This window comes from Chiroxiphia lanceolata, chromosome 6, assembly GCF_009829145.1.
Source record: "Chiroxiphia lanceolata isolate bChiLan1 chromosome 6, bChiLan1.pri, whole genome shotgun sequence".
Lineage (NCBI taxonomy): Eukaryota > Metazoa > Chordata > Aves > Passeriformes > Pipridae > Chiroxiphia > Chiroxiphia lanceolata.
In genome coordinates, this window is record NC_045642.1 from 29,677,933 (window position 1) to 29,702,054 (window position 24,122).

A 24,122-nucleotide genomic window follows, 5' to 3' on the forward strand; every position below is an offset into this window, starting at 1 on the left:
GAAGCAAAATGTATGTGTTTGTATTTGGATCTTGCGGCAGATGTGTAATACAAAAGAGCTACTGCTTTGGCATGGGCACTTTCCTGGCTCTGCCCCCACTTTAAGTGTTCCCTTGTTATCATCTGTGATTGTGACTCATATTGATGTTTATCTGCATTTTCAGAATGAAAATAGCATCGTTCTGTTTTCCTTTTTTTTTATTCTTGTGATGTTTCAAAGATAGTGCAGCATCTTACAAACACAGTGGAAACAGAACTTTATAATACAGTTTTTCTCAACTGCAATATTGATTCCTAAAACAACTTGTAACCCATCTGTCTCCATTTGGTGGCTGAAAAGCAGGGATTTGCAATCAGGGTATTAGAATGTGCAGGTGGATCAACAGCTCTGTGGAGTCAAGTATGTTTAAATTATTATGTGTGGTAAGTATGTACATAGGGAACAGGAAAGGTAATGATAAGAGAAAATACATACTTGCTCCCTTTTTTTATTTTTTTTTTGGTGGGACTTGGAGCAAAAGTGGACTTAAGATGTGTATGTAGTTTGCCCTCAAATCAGGGTTTAACTAGTCTTATTTGGTAAGTTAATTTGCCGAATAAAATTCTGACTTCTAAAGAAGCAGCAGTTTCTGTTCCTTTCACATTTACAGGGCATTTTTCTAAAGAAATTTTAGCTAGCTTCCTTCATTTCTGCATTTTTGTTAATACTAAAGCTACAGCATCAAATTGGAATGCTGTGTTTCAGTTTTGCTAGTCTTCTCCCTTTCTGCAGGCAGAGGAGAACAAAGACATGAAAAGGTCTGAAGATACAAGGGGCTGGAAGGGAGAGGAAGCAGCAGTAACTTCACTGCTTGTTTGCCTTTACCTCACACAAATGTGACCATGCAAACACCACACATTAAACAAACACAGTAAAAATTGCTAAAATAGAACTTGATAATGGGGATATTGAACTGTCTGTAAGTTGAATTCTGGCTGTGGTTAATTAGGTAAATGTGCTGCTCCAACCATGTTATTTTGCTTGCCTCATTATTAAATGAAGGGAAAATGTAGGATGAAATCAAACTATTGCATCTTTACTTGCTGGAGCATGTATTTCCCCTTGTCCATACGTGCACTGCGAGAACACAAAGCATAACAAATAGTGTTTGCATTTAGTTCTGAATACAGTGAGGTCCATGATCACTCTTCTCTCTATGAAAGCAAGCTTCAAAGCCTGTCTGGCTGCCCAGACTTTGCATTTCTGCACATGTGATGGATGGGTTGGTTGTTCTAATGAAGCATGGCTGTTGTTGGAGGTCATGGTCACAGGAGAGAGGCAATCCATCTTTAATGAGGGGCAATTCTACAAAGGCCTTGAATGCCAAGGCAGAGATGTAGCATTCATTTTTTTATTTGATATAGAGGGCCAGTGCAGAGACGCTATCTCGTTTTACAGATTTTTTTTAATTATGAAGAAGGTGGGAGCTGTATCCGGTACAAACATTAACCATTTTATATATTTTGGCTTAGTTCCCAAGTGTAATGAGTCTGGAGGTTGCAAATGTGTATATTTCTATGGCCAGATCGCTGATGAGATGGGGAAATCAAACCTCTGGCCATGCACAGATGCTGTTAGACTTGCCTGTCTGAGCATCCATCCTTAGGAACTGAGGTCTCACAGGCTGCATGCTAACTAGCAGGCAGTGTCTGTAATCAAGGGGAACATTATGGCCTAGGGAAATTCTTCAGAGCAATTCCCATCAATACAGATAGTAGGTGTGTATTTTAAGTACCTCTGATGATTAGGAGCTTGTTTTAGGGGACAGTCTGAAGGTGGATCTTCTTATGGACCAGGCAAATTCTGGCCAGGCAGATTTTGTTACATGAATTCCCTCCTTTCTGTTTTCTAGGCTGCTTATAGATGTTGGTTGTGATGAGGTAACCGAGTCCTTGTCAACTGAGCCCAGGTCAAGAAACAGCAAATTAAGAATAACAACTTTTCTTCACTGCATTAGTCATAGTTGGACTAGTGTACCAGGGATGTACAACTACGCACATTACCAGTCTCCTTACACATCTGTTTTGGTTTTTAAGATCTAAAAATGAGATTGTTCTCTCATGGTGGATTTATTCAGTATTTTAATTAATTTACCTAAAGACTATGTCTGAATACTGTGTATGTGGCTGATGTCTGTTTGAGAAGAACATAAAACACTTTCTTTAAGTGTGAAGAATGCTAATTATCTTTTTCCCCTTTGCTTCTACTCTTGGGCCTGTGGGAGACAGATGTTTCTTAGCAGAGGGAGGGATGAACATCACTTCTTCTGGGCTCAGAAGAAGTTAAAACGTGAAATGCATCTGCTGTGCTTCATTGACATGTCTGTTCTTGGATTTGTTCTTTGAATAAACTTCTCTGAAAGGTGGCAGGAATCACCGGCACTGTCAGGACAGAATCAAAACTAGGAAAGAGCTGTGTGTTCACCAGAAAATTGGAAATTCGACTCATGCTTTCGAAAACCAGAAACTTTTACTCCTGAACTCAGCATTCAGGAGTAAAATATGTAATGCGATCACAATTTTCTCTTTCTTGCACTTGTTTCATTTATTTAAGCTTTGTTTAGTTTGACAGTTTCAAAATAAACAGATACAGATTGAAGTATCTAAGGACTGCAAGTGCAGGACTATAGTTAAAAATACGCTTCCTTTTTGAGTTTAAAAGTTTGGCTGTTGACCTCTCTCTTTTTAGCCCAGTTCTTGTGCTGTGTTTATCATTCTGGTATCTGAACAAATGGCACATAAACTGATTTAGAGGAGAGGAGGGTTTGCATGTACCAATATTTAGTATATTTTAAGATTTCTTTAAAAAAATAATCTTAACAGCAAGCATTTTTGCTGTATTTTTGTTTGTCTTTCAGGTTGATCCAGCTTTGAAAGAAAAATTGAAACAGAACACTGTGACACTGGAATCTGAATATGAGGTAAAATAAATTTGTTGCTTGGGGCTCATAACCTTGGGTACCCTTGAATACCCTGGCTGCTGGTGGGTTGTATCTGTCCCTAACTAAAATTAGATCAGCCATCTGCCTTTAACTCACTGATGTCCAATAAAAACAAGGTTTTTATGTAAAGAAAGGTTTCTGAACACATAATGCTTCTTTCTGAACACAGCTTCACTTTGATGTCCAGATGCCAAGTGCAGTGGTACAAATAAATTCCACTCTTTCTGTGGTTAACCTAGTTTATAAATGTAGAGCTGATGTTGGCCTTAGAATGTGTGTGTGCATGTCAACACTTCTGCTGCATGAGTTTTGATGATCTTTAGACCAAATTACAGAGCAATGTGCATGATATGCTTTCTGTTATTTCTTGCTTCTGAAATTTATGTGCATCTTTCAAACAACTGTCATTCTTTTTACATGGTTTCAGAACATTTTATAGAGAAATATTTCTCTCAAGTTTCCTTAACATTGCATTTTCTTCGAACATTACTGACCTCCAAGATGTCTGTTCTGAACAGTTTAATATCCAGAGTTTCATAAATCTTCAGGTCTACAAAAAGCCATGTTAGAAAAACTGGAAAAAAACCTCCCTTGAACCAGAAACAAAGCTATCTAAGATAATTTTTAATGTTTTAAAATTAATTGAATCAAATGTCCTGCTAACACTTTATCTATCTCTATGGTCCTTTTGCTGAACGCAGGTTTTTGTTTTCTTCCCATAACACATTCCTGTGACAAGCCTTTGAAGATCTTGATAGCACCCATTGTTTTCGTACTTAGGTCTCCAGAGGGCAGAACATGGTCTTCATAATAAAACGTTACTATCATATTATTCTTCTCTGATTTCTGTATTTTTGCATGCCTAATTTCACAAAATATCTGTATACCTGCTAGTTTTTACCATTATTGCAAACACTTTTGGGCTGTCCCCCTGCTATGAAGAACTACGGTTTGTGGTGTAGGGAATAAAAAGATGGAAAGTTCCAATGGAGACTCAAAACTTACAGATCCATTAGGTTCTGATTGCCTCTGGGATTATTGTGTCTCTCACTTTCCATTCAGTATACTGTAAGGCTGCTCTGATTTATTTATGTGGAACAAAACGTAAAAAGAACCAGATCTCAAACTCAATACCTAACCTCAAAATCAACTGATCTGTATTCAGATATGCCTTACTTTCTCTTCAGAAGATAAGTAAATAGTTGAAGGATAATATTTAAATAACCATAATTGCATTAGCTTTATGGATAAATCAATGGTAATAAAATACATCTGACATAACAATATATTATAAGCCTACTTGGATAATGAGGCTCCTTTCTGATGCACAGAAATGAGAGAAGCAATCTTTTTTTCTTAATCTAAACTGCAGAGAGTTCCCAGACCAAGATTCTTCCAGAGTAGTGCTTGGGTGTTACAGAGGGCAGACGAGTTCAACAAATCAAATGGATTTGCATTTCCCCGTAATGAAAATAGATTTGGATTATTGTTTTGAACTCTAATATCAATATATACTATAGGAACCAACTTGCAAGCACTAGGCATATTAATTTCTGTCTTCAGTGAGACTTGTGAAACTACCAGCAATCCTGCACATGCTTCGCCCTTCCACTCTGTGTGACAATTTTAAGTCAATGTTACCTTTGTGTTCTGGTGGACAGAATCTAACCAGTCACTGAGTTACAGCTGACATTTAGGAGAGTAGTTTCTTGTGGACCCTGTCTGTTCCAGAATAGGGGATTTTTGGGTGGACTTTTTTCCTTTCTGTATTTTTTTGACTTGTCCAAAATACACTTCTTAAAAACATCTTCTAATTCAATATCTAGCTCACACTGAAGGGTTACATGGGTGGCTGTTACTAAATATGGTGTAATAAGAGATCAAGGGCAGTTAAAAAAAAGTTCCTGTTTTGATATGTAAAGCTGTATTTTAAAATATTATTAGCATTATATATGCAGCTGTTACTGAGGATACCACACTTTTGAATCATGGTTGCCTGATACATGCAAATGTTCTTTGGCTCTCCCTAAGACTTTTAAAAATACCTTACAGAAATGTATAAGTCCCACCAGCGTGCTTGTAGCAAATGTGGGTAGAGTCCTTCCCAAATCTTCGTTCGCGAAGCCCAGCCACGATGATGATGATGACAGAAATGTACATATTGAATACATACTGAATTCCTCTAGGATGTCAGAATTTCTTTTATAAGTATACATATGCCCTTATGGGTGTATTGCAAAAGATAAAGACATTTCTGGTATTTCAGACATGTTGAAGTCTGCTTTTTGTCTCCAGTGGGGGGTGGTGATGTAGAAAGTTGTAATGACAGACTTAATCAATTTACTGTGAAGAAATTAAAGACATTTTCTTACCTTCTAGTTTACTAAATTATCTCTTCTCAAGCTATACAAAATTTACTTTATTTCATGCAGGAGTGTTTCTGGTCAGGATACTATTTTGAGGAAGGAAGAATTTACATGTGTAATTCATGCTGCATTTCTTATATCTCAGATCTGTTAATAATGCCATTTATCTTGTGCCTTGGGATATGCCAGAGGAGCAAGCTACCTTTGCATGTGTTCTCCATTGTTTATGCATTCCTCTCACACACTTATGTGTCCTCGTGTGACCAATTAGTCCTTGCTCTTCCCCTTTGCCTAATAAATCATGGCTCTGTCCACTAGTGCCACTGGTACAAATGTGATTGCAGTTCTGCTGCTGAGCTGGGGCCTTGTAGAACACACTGAAAAAATGTCAATGTTTGACCTGTGACAAAAGGATAGAGTATTTTATTTGAAAGCACAAAAATACAGTTTGAAAAAGGGAGACAAATAAACTGATTGAGTTAAAAACATTCTTGTAGTTGTTCAACAATCACAGTACATTTCTGTTCATTGGTTTAATGCAGTCTCAAAATAACATCCCTTATCCTAGCACTTGATTGTTGTACTTCTGTGAAATTAATGGTTTAGTAAGCACTAGAAAATATGGCCTCAGTTACATCTGACCCCAAAACATAGGATTGTTGTTAAAGGGTTTTCTAGCAAATAAAAACATTCTTATGAATTTATTAACCTTTTACAATGGGAAAATCCTTTAAGTTTGAGTCAAATATATGATATCCAGTGGGAACCAATAGCAAGCGAAAGTAGAGGAAAAAATATCACAATAAATAAAAATGTGAGGGATTGCTATGGAAACAGTAAATGAGAAATTATAAAGCAGAGAGGGTTGACACAAGATGTTAAGGGCATCAGAGCTGTCTGATAAGTAAGCTGACAAGGGTATGGGTAAGAGGATGGTGTTGCAGCAAACCATAAAGAATAAAATAATGAGGATGTGAAATCATGAGTAACTCTGTTGGCAAAGTAGCAACATTGAAGAAATATATCTGTATTTTTTTTTAATAGAAAAAAGTCCTTTGTATTTGAATCAGATATACTTCCAAACTCCTTAATAACCAAACAAGATGTTATTTAATATCTACTAGACTCTCATGGTTTATAGGTGAGTTCCAAGAATATGCTTGGAAGACTTCAGTGGCTGCTGAAAATTTCAGTCTGGGATTGATGGTTCTCTGGGAATCATTATTGGGTAAGAAGGTGATACTATAAAGTGTTCTGTGAGATTTGAGCTATCTAGGCAATATTGAGTACTTTTTTCAGTATAAAGATATTACAGAAATTGTAAAGTCCTTACTAACATGCAAGTGACACGAAAGTATTGCAATAGTATATGTATGACAAGGCAGAGACAGAGAGCTGTTCATGTTACTTGGTAAGCTGGGCCCATTAAATGTGCAAAGTACCTTTTAAAGTCGCCAAAGCTATTTATTTTTCAGGCCAGATCGGACTGTTATGGAAAGCAGCAACTCTGGAAAAGACTTAGGAGTCAGTGACTAAATAATTCAGCTTGATCTTCTATTATGGTATTCAGTGTATGAATATAAAGAGGAATGGTAGATGTAGGAACAGGTGATTTTACTTCTGAGTGTGGCACTGATGAAGCTGAAACACTAGTTCAACTTCTGGTATCCGTATTTTGAACAAGGGTTTACGAATGGATTAGGTTGCAGAACAGGCTGACTGTATTAACTTAGGGCTAGAGAAAAGGCCTTAAAAGAAACTTAAAGATTTAAGTACTTTTAAAAATACCAAAAAGAATGTTGCTGACGTATAAATACGTTCATGAGGAGAAAGTGATAGCTATTGAAGATTTTTTTATTGCAGAAATTATACTAAAATTAGAAGTAAGGTCCATTATTGATAGATGGGAACATTATTTGAATACAACAGCAAGGAAAATGGGTCTTCTGTCTTTCAGAATATCAAAACTGTAAAACTTTTTAAAGTTTTCCTTCAACTAGTTGGAAGCTATTGGACTCAGCATGGCATAATTCATTGTGAGTGGTTATACCAAAGAATGCTGCTTTCTTGACAAAGTGTATAAACATTGATCAGGTTTTGTTCCTTATAATTTGATAATCACAAAAGTTCAACATCAGATCTGGACAGAAGTTTTGTAATCATTTGTCCTGAGAATTACAGCAAAAGTATTGTAATTGCAGTGTTAAAATATATGTTGAGGACAGTTCAAAAGTTAAAAGCAGATATATGGAGAGGTTTCTTGTGAACATAACCTCTTTATTTATTGTCTTAAAAGAAGAATTTGAATAGACTTTACTTAAAAAGATTCAAGCCACTTAATGCTCATTTGACTTCAGGCATTCTGTTGCCAGGAGAATTGAGGAAATTTCTTTTCAGGGAATGACAGTGTAATAACATCATAATTTTTGTCATCAAGTAGATGCGTCCAAGTGTGTGGACATCAGGAGTACTCTAGAAAGAAAGTAATTCCTGAATGTCAGTAGGTGAAATTTGCAAATGTCTTATTGTTATCATTATCAGTAACTGAGGATTACTGATTTTGTTGTTAAGAATTAACAGATTAGTGTATTGAATTGGTTTACTTCACTGTCTGTGAAGATACTAGTGGCTAAATGTCTTGAGCTGTTTGAGAGCTGACTAAGATGTTAGGAAAACATCCCTAAGAGATACCGTTCTTCCCACTTTAGTCACTCCGTTCCTTCCGTGCTCTCTTCTTGTTGCATTGTCCAGCCTAGACATTAGATTCCAGCTGCCCACCAGGTTGTGTTTGGGACAAGCTGAGTTTCTTGCATTTCAGTTTATTCACATGTAAAATGGTCTAGATTGCTTTTATTTCACTGTGAGTTTTCAACACTTAATGTTTTGTAGAGAAGGACAAAGTGGTGTTATTTTATAATTAATGGAAACTGCCATGGGAAAGGATTTTAGTTAGAACAGTTTGTGTTAGGCGTTTTATTCTGAGGGTATGTACAGTCCGTAGCCAAGCTGTAGTCTGGACCTTTTCTTCTTGACATCTCAAAAGTTCTGTGTGCTGTAGTTCAGTATGTTTGAAGTATAAACTACGTTCGTAGTTCTTCATAGAGAAACGCAAGAAGTGGAATTTGGTGATGGGCATAGCACAGGAAGAGTTCATGGTGGAAAAGCCTTCTTGCAGGAAAAAAGACAGCCTTCAAAGGAAAGTTCATAGGGTATTGCTTTTTACTGGTCTTATTTCTAAAATTCATCTCTATTAATAGTCCTGTAAATTCTTTCCTGGTCATCTCTTTGCACAGGATTTTCCGTAACTGTGAGCTGTTTCTTTCATATATGTTGCATTTGCGCTTTTCTTATCCCATAAGAAGACATTGACTTTTCATAGATGGAAAACGAGGTGGGGTGATTAACAGTGGAGTCAGACAGCAAACATGATCGGGACACACAAATGCGTATTATAAATAATCTCATCACCATTTCTGCTCTCTTTTCTGCTTGTGTTTCCTGTATGATTTTTTTTTTTTAATCCCAGAGGAACTGACCAACTCTTACCATGTTAGGGCCAACACTGTGTGTTGTCTCATTCACAAAAAACCCAAAAGTTTGAGTAGAGAGTTGTATCCACACAGGATGGCTGAATTCTTTAATTTATTGTCCTAAGGGATGTTGCTAGCTTCTACCAGGCAGTATTGGGAGCATCTTCTTATGCAGATGGCTGGGTGGAAATGTTAAGCACTTCTGTCACAGTAATGGGCTCCCAGTGGGGAATTGTTGGATCTTTGGTATGAAATATCCGAAGTAACTTTAGTATAGTGTATGGGAATTTAGCTACACAGCTGAGGCTGTATGCATTCCTTTCATTGGCCGCCTCTGAACAGGATACAGCAAAACATATTGTTTTAAAAGAAGGTCTTGTCTCTGCAACCAGGCAAAACGACTTTTTGCAAGAATATCATCCAGTTTGTTTTTCTTACTTTTTAACTTTTTTTTTTCTTGGCCAACTTCACAAACACTATCTGGAAAATTTTGTGACTGCCAGTGTACTTCCAGATGATGGCCACATGGACAATGAAGTCTAAATGTGAAATGCTTTAAAAGATTATTATACAATTCTCGCATGTTCCTTGCTTCTCAAATTATTGTTACCTATTGTTATTTAATGTTCAGACTATACTATAAAAATGTACTCTGCTATAGCAGGTTACTGTCAGAGAGTGGGTCAATGCCTGTCCTAACAAGCTGACTGATCATACAGAAAAATGAGATGTGAGATGCTTAGGGAGGCTGTTCGTAGAGTTTGCATACTTTTTGGCTAAATAATCAAAGTTCTGGAAGTTGGATGGAAAAGTTCCCAAATTCAGCCCCTGACTTCATCATGTGCCTGGTAAGACTTCAGTTTTGCCCAGGTATAGCTGTTCAAAGAAGTTCAAAGGCTGAGGGAAATGCTGTTGGCAATTCAGTATATAATAACCCATCTTGTTTGTAGCATCTTCCCCTTAAGTCCTTGGAGAGCCAGTGCCCCTCTCTGCCATCTTATGGCTCTCACTGAAGCAAAGAAACTCAATGACCACAGAGTGTCATTAAGCAAGGTATTCTCTTTATTACGGCTCCGGGCAGCACGAGGGATATCTCCTCCTAACGTGCGCCTGATGGAATGGTGAATGTGTATTATATACATTTACAGTATTCATATTAATTACATTTCTTGGAATGGTCAGGTTTAAGCTAATTATTTCTCGGAACTCATCTACATGGTTTTCCGCCTCCTTGCACGGGCGCATTATCATCCAGAGGGTCTTCTTTGAGGGTCTTCAGATGAAAGCTCAAGGTCTTCCTCTTGGTTAAATTTTTGAACTTTCTTTGTTGTGCATGCTCTCTGCCATCATGGTTAATAGCCAGACCACTAGTCCAGTTTGTACCAGTTCAGTTCCTGTACCTGGTGTTTGAATCACCATATTGCATGCATCACTTTGACATTAGGTACATCCTGTGAGTATTGCTGATCCCAAAAATAATTCCTGATATATGCTTTACTTTCAAAAGGTTACAGGTTAACTCTATTTTAATTACAAAAGATTAAGAGTCTACTACTTGTTTCATAACATAAATAGTCTTTAAGCACAATGCAGTTCAAAACCAAAATACCTTCCAACTTTAGAAAGACCCCAGACCTTAACTTCTAAAACTTCCTCTTCACTCTTGTAAAAATTTAGATAGATGCCTTGGTCTTTCTCAGATGGAAGTCCTTTCTGATTTGATTTGAAGATCTGTTGGTTCTGATAGAACAAAAGAGTTATTCACCAGTTACGTGTACTGTACATTCAGCAGTATTGCTAAGAAGTAGCTTTACTGTCACTGGCAATATAGTGGGGCACTAACACTCCTATTACTATCCTCATCAAATAGACAGGGGATGTTAGCCACAAAGAAGAAACAGGAGGATTTTTTTTTCCTGTGAGAAATTTGCCCAACAGCACAAATCTAACAGTAGCCATTGATGTTCCTGAAAAACTATTTATGGCTGAAAGGTTTGAAGTTGCCCTGTTAACATTTCACCAAAATCATAGTTTCTCCACAGAGAAAAGCATTCTGTTTCAACATATAAATTGAAAAGCAAGTTCTGGAAGAGAGATGAGTGGAAAATGAGCAGGCAAGTGTAGATGAGAAACAGAAGTCCTAAACTACGCTAACTTTGCGTGAATGTTACCCGTACTAAATGAGACCAGAGTAGAGGGGGAGCATGTGAGAGGCAGAAGATTTAACTCACCAATTCAGCAGGATTGCTTAGTAAGGTTGACTGCTGATTGGAAGGGGTGTGGTTACTTTAGAGCAATTACTTAATGGCATGGATTTAAGTTTAATTTGACTCTGTTGTTGTAAACCTTCTCTAGTTACTTCTTTTCTTATGCTCACACTGTTAGTAATTCCGCAGTGGAAACTGATCATTTCTTGTTGTGGTAATCTCTTGGCCTTTCGCTGTGGTATTCATCGCAGCTTTTCCTTCTCACATAAGAAACCTGCAAAAGCTTGCTTTTCAGATCCCTTCAGAAGAAAAAACACCATGTGTGACTCATGGTTCTAATACTTTTTGATGCTGGTACACCTCATTCTTTTTTTTATTAGAGTATCTTTTTATCTGTATTAGAAGGACATTCTGTGCCAGATTTTATATACAGAAAGTAAAGAAATTGTCCACACTTCAAGTATTCCTAGGAAGATGTTTGAAATAAACCTTTTCTATGTTGTTGGGAGGATTTTATGAGCTCCAGATTGGGACACGCTGTGGAAATCTGTATGCTCTTTCTAGCAGCAACAGAACTGTCATTTTTTGCTCTTACTGGTCTCCTGCACTGTTAAAGATCACACATCCCCTTCAGTCAAGTTCATCTTTATATAGTTGAAAAAAATGCTGCAAACATCCTAAAAGTCTGTCCCTGGCTGCTCCTCTTTTAGGGAGTTGTGTTGCAGTAACTAGGACATACCTTTACAAAGTTTAGTATGATACAAAGTTAGCAGGATCAAGCAGTCAGACTTGGGAAATTCCTTGGTCTTGTTGACTTGGCTAGGTCTCCCTAGTTGTAAATTTCAAGATAAATCTTAGTAACCAGCACTTCTCTTTCTGGGGCACAATAACCATAGCTTAATAAAACTTTCGTATACAAGGCAAATGAAAACTATCCTAAATGTACTTCATTTTTAATTAAAAGTGGAATTTGCTGAATTTCAGATGTTTGATCTTGAAGTTGTACTGTTGCATTCATGCTATTATTTATATTGGATCTTTCTGAGTTTTATTTTTGTTTAAGAAGATATACCGAAAGTAAATGATGCATACATGAGTTCTGTTGACTTTACCAATAAAGCTTGTGGATCTTTTGGACTGAGAAGTCCATGTTGGGTGATCTGCAGGTGTAATCTATAAATGTCACTGGGTTATCCTCTGAGATTCACTGTTGTTTTTAAGAGATTCTTAATTTTAAAAAGGAAAACTGCTTGTAAATTAGGAGGAAATCATGGCAAAGCTTAATTCCTGATGCAAATCTGTCTAATGTTATATTCTGTTACGTTAAAAATTCAAGGCTGTATAATCATGTCATTTTAATTGAGTGATATAATTGTTTAGTTTAGTCAGCAATTTGTATCACTGTAGCACCTTCACACAATAGAGGAGCACTCTGTGAACGTTTATTAAACTCTGTGACACCTCTTAGATGGAGGCAAGTTCTGCTCTTGTGCTTCATATTGGGAAAACCTTGCACAGAAAAATTGGCAGTGCTGTTCTTTGATACACATCTTATACAACATAGTCACTTGAGGATGTTTCACTTCTCTCTCCACCCCGTGATTCCTTCAGCTGTGCCAGTTCGAGTGTTTGCACAGTCCTATACTTATATAGGATTTGTTCATAAACCGTATGAATTTGTTTTCTAAATTATTTTGCTTTTGTGATGGGAGCACAGCCCCACATAATGTTGAATTGGCATAATTAAAGGGAAAATAACCCATGGGGAAAGAATCTCTTAAACTAGTTTACCACAGATTAATTAATTGTGCCATAGATGAATGGTAGTGGATCCCACTGAAGTAAGCAATAAAACCTCTGTTGGTTTCATCATTGTGGTGTTTGCCAGTCTTCAGCAAAGCCAAAAAGAGAAGCAGCTCCCTGGATGCTTAGAAGCAAAAACCCTCCCCCATTTCTTCCCTTAATAAACAAAAAATATTTTATTCTGGCCATAGTGTGCTGCTTGCTAACTTGCTTGTATACTAATAACATAAAACTAAACATTCTCTGGTTGGAATAAAACACTTCATTTTAATCTGAGGATTAAATCACTAATCATTGGCTGTTAAATCACAGATTATTAAATCACTAATTGCAGATATTAAATTATTTCACTTCCTAAAGAAAGTAAGTACCATTAAGTTTATATTAAGAAAATGAGATATCAAAAAAGTGGCTCTGGGAAGGAGTTGTAAAAATAAGGCCATTTCAGTGTGATGATGAACGTAAGATTTTCAGTCATGCACAAGACAGCAGATTCAGTGTTAGCCTTAATTCTGTACCTCTGCATCTATATATCATCATAGAGCTCCTTGATATACCTTTTGTCTCTATAAGCTGTTTTGACACCTTTGCAAAAACAGACTATTCAATTGGTTTAATTCTTTCACAGAGTCACAGAATATTCTGAGTTGAAAGGGACACTGCCTTGGCTAATCTTCTGTCTACAAATGGGTGTGCTTATTATAATGATGGGAAATAATTGTCTCTCTGAATTAGAGCCATTTATTTCTGTGGTGTTCATCACAGAATTTATTACATCAAGCTGTAAAGTAAACAGGGTTCTCTTATCCCTCCTTTCACATTTCAGAAACTGAGAATAAAGCCAAACTTTTTTTTGCAAGTGGCCACCTTGAAGTAACTCAGCCTGAGCAGTAAGAGCTCAAAATGAATTTCTGCATACTTCAGTTTGTGTATTGTGGCATGAAGACTATCCTGCAAGAGTAGCATTCAAACTCTTTTTTAAATTTTATTTTATTTTAAGGCTGACACAGGATTATGACTTCTACTTAAGCCAGGCATTTGAACCAGCAATTAAGAAGTGAAGATCTCTTTGTGTCCTCATTGGTATCTTTGCACAAGTCAAGCTGTTTAACAGAAGTTTTAAAAGTCAAGTGTGGCAAACAGTTGAACATATTTTTCTTTTTCATGGTGCTTGTCTGCATAACTGCATTTTTTTTCTTGAATTTACAGCTTCTGTCAGTCTTGTACTCTTAAGAGGCAGTTTAGCTGATTTAGGGAGTGAATCAGTAGATTTAATGGACTATACTGATCTTACTTTAAACAGCTAATTTTCAATATCCTTTGGGCTATTTGAGACAAGCAGAAAAAGTGGTACTGATCTGATCTGATTACATTTCATTGTAGTCTCCAATGATTTACTATTTAGTGCCTTCGAATTGGGAGAAAAAGGTTTTTTGCATTTTAGACTTCAAATTCATATGATTTTCAGTTTAGTAAAAGCTGGAATTAGTTAAAGATCTTTATGTGATGTCTTTATAAAGTTAGGTAGGCAGAGTCCAGGTGGCTAAAATGAAAAAAAGAAATAAAAAAAGGACTTAAAAAAACCCAGCCAGATAGAATGAAAGACGTTGACTTCATCTGAGAGTAGAACTAGCTGCTTGACTGAATTCTCACTGTACAGATCAGGCAAACTGAAGGACCTCTGTAACTTTGCAGCTTGTGCTGCACCTAATTGATAGAAGGACTGCAGATCTGGTCTTAGTCTCAGGACTAAAATGAATTTAAAATGTAGCTATGTACATGTCTTTAGCCTACATCTAATGTAGCCATTTATTATAGGGTGATACTGTTGTATGAATTTTCATGTCAGTGACCAAGCAAAAAGGTCACTGGTTTTATTCAGCTGTTTGTGAGGTACTGTCCTGGTTTAACCCCAGCCAGCAACTAAGCCCCACACAGCCGCTCCCTCACTCCCCCGCCATGGGATGGGGGAGAGAATCAGAAGGGTAAAAGTGAGAAAACTCATGGCTTGAGATAAAGACAGTTTAAAAGGTAAAGCAAAAGTCATGTGTGTAAGCAAAGCAAAACAAGGAATTCATTCACCACTTCCCATGGGCAGGCAGATGTTCAGCCATCCCCAGGAAAGCAGGGCTCTGTCATCTGTAATGGTGGCTTTGAAAGACAAACTCCATCACTCTGAATGTCCCCCGTTCCTTCTTACCCCAGCTTTATATGCAGAGCATGATGCCATATGGTGTGGGATATCCCTGTGGTCAGTTGAGGTCAGCTGTCCCAGCCGTGTCCTCTCTTGAGCACCCCCAGCTCACTGGCAGGTGGGGAGAGAAGCAGAAAAGGCCTTGGTGCTGTGTGTGAGCACTGCTCAGCAGTAAGGAAAACATCTCTGTGCTACCAACACTGTTTTCAGCACAAATCCAACATAGCTCCGTACTAGCTACTATAAAGAAAATTAACTCTACCCCAGACAAAACCAGCACAGGTTTCACATATGTGAAAATAGCTATGAAGTTTGAAAGCATTGCAGAACAGATTTTCAGGTCCCCTTTCAGCAGTTATGCTCCTTCTTAAGCTTATCCGCATGTAACAGGAGTCCTCTATTATTCTAAAATCAGATAGCATCAGTTCAGAAAATTGGAATGTCTAATCATTCTGCCTTCTGATGACTGATACCTGTCCCATGAGCTACTAATTTTTGCAGATGCTGTCACATGCCAGTAAGGGAGCTGCTTTCTTTTTGAATTGCAGTAAGACATTACACAGTGTTTATATATGACACAAAATGTGAATGATCTCTATAAATATAATGAGAATAAAAAATAAAAATACAGTCTATGTGTGCATTAGAATCTTTATTTCTTTGTATTTTAATTGATCAGTAGATCTTATTTGTCTTTTCAGAAAATGCCATTCACTGTACAAGCCCATGGTGGTTTTATTCTATCAGTATATCACAGTGTGTTTTCTAGGTACCTTTATGATTTCTGTTGGAAACTGCCAAGATACTTTCTGATACTGGTTTGTTTAGATAGTATAGTTTGGAAATGATTCCTGTTTTGGACAAACCTGCTCTCTAACAAGCCTTTGTGAAGTTTCAGGGGCAAAATAACATGAACTTCTAGTAAGGATCTCCAGTATGCATATCTCTTTTGATAGACTTCTTTATTTAGCCTATCTTTAGATACCACAAGTTTTGTACTTATTTCAAAAGTTGATTCTTGTTCAGACTTTGGGAACTGAACACCTGTTGGAATAGTTTAGATCCTCACAGCTGTGTGATACCTTTGAGTTTAATAAAATCAGCATGTTTCCCTTCTGTTAAAGCACATGTTATCTTCAGTGTAGTTTCCTTGAAGCTTCCATTAGAATCAGATGTTGAATTCTGAATTTGCAATCAAAGGGGATAGTCACTGTTGCATGGGATGATGAGTACCTTTCTCCTTCTCCCTCCTCCCGTGTCAGCTCAGATCCCTTCCAGTTGAAATGAAGTACCAGCTAAGCATAAGATGTATAAAATAGTCAAGACAATTCTACAGAAAGACCTATGCCAACTCTACTGTACAAAATAGTTCAGTTGCTCCTACCTTGTGAAAGTCTGCTGTGTTTGTGCATGTGTTCTCATATATCTTCTGTAGATTGTTGCCTAATTTCTTCTGATATCTGACTAACCTCATTGCAATTTCCTTAGCTGTAGAAGTGGCAGGAAACTTTTACATAACATGAACTAGTAGCAGCAGGTCTGTTTTGTTATAGCTGTTGAATTATTCTGCAACTATTATTCAAGTCCCTCAATGTTTGCCATTTATTTGAATGATTGACAGTAGGAAAATTAGACCACAGGCTCAGGGCAGGGTTAAGTATCTTCTGGTATATTTTTACAGCATTTGCTGAGGTGAGGCCCTGATCACAAATCAGAGGTTTAAATCACACTGCATTGATAGTATGCAGTGTTGATCTGTTCTGTAGAACATGTAGAACAGCCCTGATTCTGGCAGTGGTGCAGACCCTCAGTCTCCCCGTCGTGTCCAATGAGACTTGAGGTCTGTGTCTGCTGGGAAGGGACTCCATGCCTCTGCCAGTAGGGCTGTGAAGATGCGGTGGATGTTTGTGTTCTTCAACTGCAGCACTTGGTAGGTGAGGTCAGGAGGGCTCCTGTTATTTGCTTTTGTGTGCCTCTAAGTCTAGATAAATACTGCAGTTGTTGGTAGTTCTGAGTGGGGATGATAGGAATAGGCAAGGAGGTAATTAAATCTAGAGTTTCTAAGTATCTGACAGTTCAGTCAGTTGTCTGATGTATGACTTAGTAAGAGACCTATCTGCAATGGCTGGGTGCCATGGGAAACTAGTCAGCAGAAAGCATTGCACACCTCTCTCAAGTTAAAACCACATGGATTGAAGGGGTTTGCACTGTTGCTGTCTCTCTGTATTTGTCTCTGCTTTGTATTTGTGCTGACAGGATACCTGAGGTCACTAATTGCTATTCTTCTGTATTAGCTATAACAATAGTTATCACTCTTACTACTTCAGTGCTTGGCAGAATTGCAGTTGAAGAACAGATCTGGAAAACAAGGTGAGAAGGGAGAAAGGGAATACAAGATATCTTCAGTCATGTTCAGATGCTGCTGTGCTTCCTGACCTTAAAAATTATTTATGTGTTGATAAGCAGATGCAGTAATGCCCATCCTAATCATTTATGTGGCCGTATGGATAATGACTAGGTTTTTTCCCTTCTTGTTGAACTTCTCGTGCAGGGTAGATGAAAGTACTTTAAATCATGGATCTGTCAAAGTGATACTGTTATTTTTGCTGTTTGTCTGCAGAAGCTGGAAAAGTCTGACTTGAATAACTGGGAGAACATCAGAGGACCCAGTCTGTGGGAAGATTCCAGGACCGTTCAGAAGCAACGGCGGGAGGCTCTCCATCTCAAGCAGAGTGACTGAACAAGCCTACTTTGGTGCCTCTGAAAAAAAAAGTCTCTGGGTGGACTTAGTTTTTAATCCAGTGTCAGGAACAGACACGGGAGCAATTGCACCGAGCAATTCATGCTGGCGTATATATAAGTGACCGTGAGATCAGTCCAAAAGGCACTGTATTATACAAAGCTCTGTGTTTGCATCCATTTGCAGAGTACCACAGGCTGTATATGTGAATTTTCAATTAAAAAAAGCTGATTATTCTACTTACAATATCCCATTGTTTTTCAGTCTCTAACATTCAAAAATACTTCAGCAAGGAATAACATTTCAAGAATCACTTGTCAGTACCAGAAGTTGTCATCCTAATGAGAACAACAGTGCTGTCATCTAGATGTGTGTGACCAGATAAATGCTGCTTCAGGGAGCCACTGCCTGACTTCAGGCTTTTAAGCTTGGAAGGGACTCCACAGGCGTATGAGCTGTTTGGAACAGTGAGTCCATTTTTGTCTAAATAATACTCATGAGTTTTATTTCCAGGGACTTGACTGTATAAAGGCATGCACAGAATGTCAGCTGGTAATTGCTGAAATAACATTTGTTAAGCCGTGTTTAGATTTTTATGATTAGTTTATCGATACCTTCGTGCAGGCAGGACCTCTGCACTGGAACTTCTCAGTTTAAGTTGGAAACAGTCTTCCTCACTAAAAGCTGTGCTGTTTCTCTGTGAGTAAATATTGTAGCAGAATCTTCTTGAACCACTGTGTAGTGGCAAAGCTCATCTTACCTGTATTATTACATGTATTTGTGCGTGTGCACAGAAATTTTTTATCTTTCAGTGGATTCTTCTGAAATGCTTGTCTTTTTATATTTGTCTCTGTGTGCCAAATGTTTGTTAGAGGACATCATGCTAACATTCAAGACCCTTCTGCTGAGAGAGTTCAATGACAAAGCATTCAGTTAATTTTTCAAATTGACTTCTGGGGAAGAAGCAAAGATATTTCTCTTGCATGAAGGCCTTAAACTTATCAGTTTTCTTGATGAACAAAATACTCACTGAAATATCTTTTGTATTTTTAGTAATTTGATCTTCTGCAAAGACCACTTGGGGAACGGTCATCTTATTTCATCAGTTTTTGAATTCAGTTGTAAATAATTACTTATATGGGCAACATTGCTTATGTCATAACTTAGAACCCAGTTTTAGTGGATTGTTTGCTGGTTGTGGGGTCCTGCCACCCTTCTCTTTTTCATAGGCACTAAATCCTGTAGTTTCTGAGGACATATTTGTAACTACCTTTGAAGTGGCATCTCTGGAAAGTGATGGATTTATCTTAGCATCTCAGAAACAATGACATACATTTGGAAAACTTTCCAAATTGCTCTTCTCTTCAACTTTCCTTTTGACAGACAGCCCATATCTATTGATAGTCCACTCAAATAAAATTCCACCATTTTTATTAATGCTGTTGACTCATTTATGAATTAAAAAACCTTCAAAGTAATAATAACTGGTACAGAAGCTGTACTTCTCATAAAATGGGAAGAGCCATTTCAGCAATTCATCTTTATTGCCAAGCACTTGAACAATGGCTTCATGTTTTATGCTATGCTTTTCTTAGCCATTGAATTGGAAGTAATACTTTTGAAAGGGGTGTTGAGAGCCAATTAAGTCTCTTAAGTTGTCATGCAACCTAGAGTAGAAGGCACTCCAGAAATGTGGACAATTATAGTTCATAACACTAGCAGGAGAGGCAAACTTCAATTGGTTCAGAACTCATGCTTAGTTCAGCTGCTTATTTGAACTATCCTTTTGAAAGCCAGTTATAACACTTCTTGTTATCTCCAAGGCACCTGGAGACAACCTTGTTCAATTCCTGAATTGTAATTCTACACATTTGTGGCTGGAGGGTGTCAGAGGTAATTAAATGCAATTGTCAGTCTGAGCCACTGATTGACATTTTTGCATCCTTTTTGGTAACTGGCATATACAGGTCTGAGGGGAATGAAGACAAGGCTTTAGTGAGAGGTGTTAAGTATTACAAGGGTAGAAGAGAGGACTGAAGAAGCCAGATCTTCTAATCAGTTTGCTGAAATGAGAAATAAAAGAAGGAAGTCTGGCTACGTGTCTGTGTGACTGAAAAATCAGTTTCAAAATCCCTATTTTGACAATAAGGGAGGAAGTGTTTTTCTCTCAAAAAAAATTAGCAAGGTTGGTCTTTGGGATCTTCTGTAACAAGAAAAGCAGTAGGATGTAGAAGTGCAGGGAATCTGGAGCATCTGTCTCCAGAGATAGGGAGAGGTCAGCATAGCACCACAGATATATGGGTATCTGTCTGGATGGTTCCCAGTGGCAGCTGTGTGCAGTTCAAAATGTGGACCTGATCTTTGTGTGAGATCAGCCCTGTGGATCCTGCCTATTGAGTGTGGTTTTTCTGTAGCACTTTGAATGTGTGGACGCATGGATGACCCAAAAGAGAACATGCTCAATATCTTCATTCATCTGTAACAGACGAAGGAGAGCCTTAGCAAAAGCTGTAGCTACTGCAGTGCAAACAAGGTTTGTAAACTACCGAATAGCACAGCAGTTGAATTTCAAAGCTACTAAATACATCTGGATGAGCAGTTCACTGTTAAAAACTTAAGAGAATCAAAATGCAGAGAACAATCTTGCTAATAGTGATTCTCCAAGGTCTTGAAGATGGGTCCAGCCACCCAAAAAAGGTAGGTCGTGGTATAATAGGACATGAGTGATGGTAGTTTACATAGAATATAGAATGGAGAAACTTCTGAAAAACAGCTTAAACCTATCTCATAACCTGGGGACCAGTCCCAAGAAGCAGAGGAAGAAATCCATTTCTTCACAGAGAAACAGCAACTTGGAGTGACTTAAAGGTCACTGTTCATTGGATGTTTTCCATGGACACTTCTTGTTTCATTGTACATGTGTGTGTATAGGTGAAACTTAAAACAGTAGGTTTTACCTTCTGAAATAACTACAGAGACCCTTGTACTTCTTGATGATCTCGACTTTGCTCTGAGTTGCTGCGTTTGAATTCCCAGCACAAGTCCAGGGCAAGTTTCATTTTATATTCTGTATTTTCCAGAGGGTTTTATTTCTGCAAAAAATGTGAAAGCCTAATATTATTCTTTGCTGCTACTTTATGTCCACTTGGGGAAAAAAAAAGAGAAAAAAAAAGAATGAAGAAATAGAGAAAAGAATGGAATGATCTGAAGTCTTAGGAAAGCAAAATAACTATTTTTACATAAATATGCTCAAAGAATTTTCCTTAAGCTTTTATGTTTGCAAAGGCTGCTTATTGTCAGTGTTTTCAGTGGAAAACCGCTTTACATCATTCACTGGAGTAAGGTTCACAAAAAAATTTCCACTCTTATTTTAGACTAGCTAACTGGAAGGTTTTAATCAAAGGAAGGTAATTGCTTACTGTTAGGCCTTCATTTTTTACAAGGACTTGCAACCAGACTCAGCCAACACACAAATAGTCTCTAGAGTTAGAAACAAAAACTCCATGCAGATGTTTTTCTTAGAACTTGTACTCTTCCCCAGGAGGCCAAAGCAGTCTTTCATACCACTGGAATCAGACTGACCATATTTTCTTGTTGAATATGTGTTTTAACTGCATGTTTAACTGTCTTGCTTAACACAGGCAATTAAAGTTTCACCCTCGTGGTTTCCATGCTGCGTGTGTTAAAATTAAATTCAACCAAGGCAGCAGCTGGTAGTGCTGCAGAATGGACATGTAAAATATAGTTATACATTGCAAATGTGAGTAGTATGTGTGTCATAGTCACAGGTCACTTGAGAAAGAAAAAAACAGCCCACCAAAAAAACCCCCAGAAATAAGGGAGTTCTGTGCATTGCCAGTGCCTCTGTAGGAGAAATCGATGCACTTCCACCTGACATACTTGGGGTCTGTCATGATGTGCCTCAATGGAAAAAAATGAGCATACCTTTTCAGCATGACAGTTTCAAGGTAGTTGATGAGGTCCTTGATGTTTGATACCAACTCCACTGTGTGTGTTCAGTACCAAATCCATTATGGTATCAACCTCAAGAAGGCCCAGTGGCTCCCAGGAGTATCGCTTAATCCCATGCAGGATCAGAGGTAAACCCATCTCTCTGCCCTACAGGTCCATTCTCCCTCCTTTTTCTGTCCTGTCTTCCAGTGTTCCTTCTAAAAGTGACAGTTCAGTCTCTGAGCTGCTCTTTTCTAATGGAGCTGGCTGTAAAATGTCACCCTCTTTTTTTAAAGTTCACTGTCTACCAAGAATTGAAGAATAGTGGTTTCTAAATGAATTTGAATATGCCCTGTAAAATATAAGCTCAGAAATACAGACCCAGTGTTATATCCCCTTAAGGGTGGCACGCAGCATACAATGGGTCTCTTTTTATCTTCAGATACACAATGCTGTGCTCTCTATTTTATGTACAAAGGAAATTAAATGTACTTTTTTCTTTAAAAGATGAGATCTTCATTTATCTCCAGCTGTCAGCTCCTAATAATGTTGCCCAGAGAAGTGTTATCTGTGATTTAGTGGCTTTAGTGGACTATCTTTTGTTCAACAGAGGACAGCAGAATAAAATTTCAGCTTAATATAGCTCTTTTCTTACTCCTTCTGAATAAACAGAGGAAAAAAGGAGAGCAAGAGCAAAGAATCTTCTGTTCCAGACTCAAGTTTCTTCTGCTTTGCAATAGATAGGGCATTTTAAGAAAGGAAAGGAGGGAAAGTGAGGAAAAAAAAGGAAATAAGAGAGAAGAAATATGGAAAGAAAAAAGCTTAGGGACAAAAATAGTAATAGTAAACAGCATGGTTCTTTCTGACTGGTCCCTCTGGATAGAATAAGAAGGAAAATTGTTTCTTTCCATGAAAAACTTCTGAGCTCAAAAAATACTCAAGTCTGAATGAAAAGTCGAGTTCAATATTTTGCAAGCTAATGGTTTTAGAAATACTTCTATTTGGGTGAAGTCCAATGTTTTATTTTGTTTTTCCTGTTTTTCCATTATTGATTCTTTTTCCTCAGGTACCTTAACTCTGGAAATGAAAAACCACCACTGATCTTAAAAGTGCAGTTTTCACTTAAAAGACTTGACAGCACAAAATACTTCAACAGTTTCCCAAACTTTTCACAAAAAGTGTTCTCAATAAGAGTAAAATCTACCAAAATAGGTCTTTCTCAATGAACAGATTGCAAAGTGTCAATCAACCAGATTTTAAAAAAAAAAATTGTGAAAGATCTTTTTTCAGTTTTCACCAGTCAGTTCCTTTGTTAATTGGTGAATGCTGATGCTGCTTACTGATGAGGATGTGACTGCACACCTCTGTGGCTGCATGTGCCAGCCTTCTCCCCACCAGATGTGCACACCTGCATTCGGAATACGGCATGCTTGCAATTTAACAGAGGATTTTGCTACTCAGCAACTTGTAAGAAAAGACCTACCCCTTATTGCCTCCAATATTCTGCTATCCCAGATAATGACGTTGCAAGATTTACATGAACTAAAGAAGTTTCCTCAAAAAACAGTTCCTTTTTCTCCCTGCTTTTGCTAATTCTACAACCTAAATTTACTTCTGGTTAGTTCCTTTTAAATGTTGCTTTTTATTAGATATTCAAACAGCATGCTCATATGTCATAATATATTAAGAAGAAACCTAACATTTTTCCCAGTCTAAAAAAAAGCATTGCCCCTGCTTAAGTACTAGATCTAGGGTTTCCATCATTTTAAGTTACCTGTCTAGCAACAAACTGGCAATCAAAGATGGAAATACTTCAGTCCTGCTAAGGACATTTGAAGTGACTATAGTCCATACAGTTTAGGAGTCGTGTCTTGCCATTATTTGGTTATCCACCCCACCACTGCAGATGCTTTTTTGCCTTGCAAACAGCCTGACTCAGATGCGATTAAAGATGTGATTAAAGATAAACACATATTTTCAGTACAAAAATCTGAGATTGCACATTGCTTATAACAGACCCTTTGGGCTGAGTGCTCCCTGTGAAGTACAAGCGTCCTAATCAGCTGTGCTGGAATAATAGCAAAAATCATATATGTTATTTTTATCATCCTTTAAATCAAAATGAACTTGAATACAGTTTGATCAAATTTTTAAAAGTTCACCCTTGCCCTGATATGGGGATTTTTTTTTAAGATTTAAAACAGTGTTATGACAGGCAGTGGTTTTTTTGCAACTTGGCTTAGGAAAGTAATTGCTGAGGAACAGCTGGGAATATTCATGGTATGTTTCAGTTTAGGTAAAACCCCCCATATTTTAAATAATCAGAAATTTAAATATCTTAAATACTCATT

The 24,122-nt window shown here is 37.6% G+C and overlaps 1 protein-coding gene across 1 annotated transcript in view; it reads left to right on the top strand.

Moving 5' to 3' along the window:
- The window catches only part of LOC116787871 (cytochrome c oxidase assembly protein COX16 homolog, mitochondrial), a 47,039-nt gene extending 27,782 nt beyond the window's left edge, over positions 1–19,257 (top strand). The window contains exons 3-4 of the mRNA XM_032689902.1: positions 2,897–2,959; positions 17,701–19,257. Coding sequence (XP_032545793.1) covers positions 2,897–2,959; positions 17,701–17,820 — 183 coding nt within the window. The 3' untranslated portion in view covers positions 17,821–19,257. The remainder of the gene's footprint in view (positions 1–2,896; positions 2,960–17,700) is intronic.
- Positions 19,258–24,122: the final 4,865 nt, after the last annotated feature.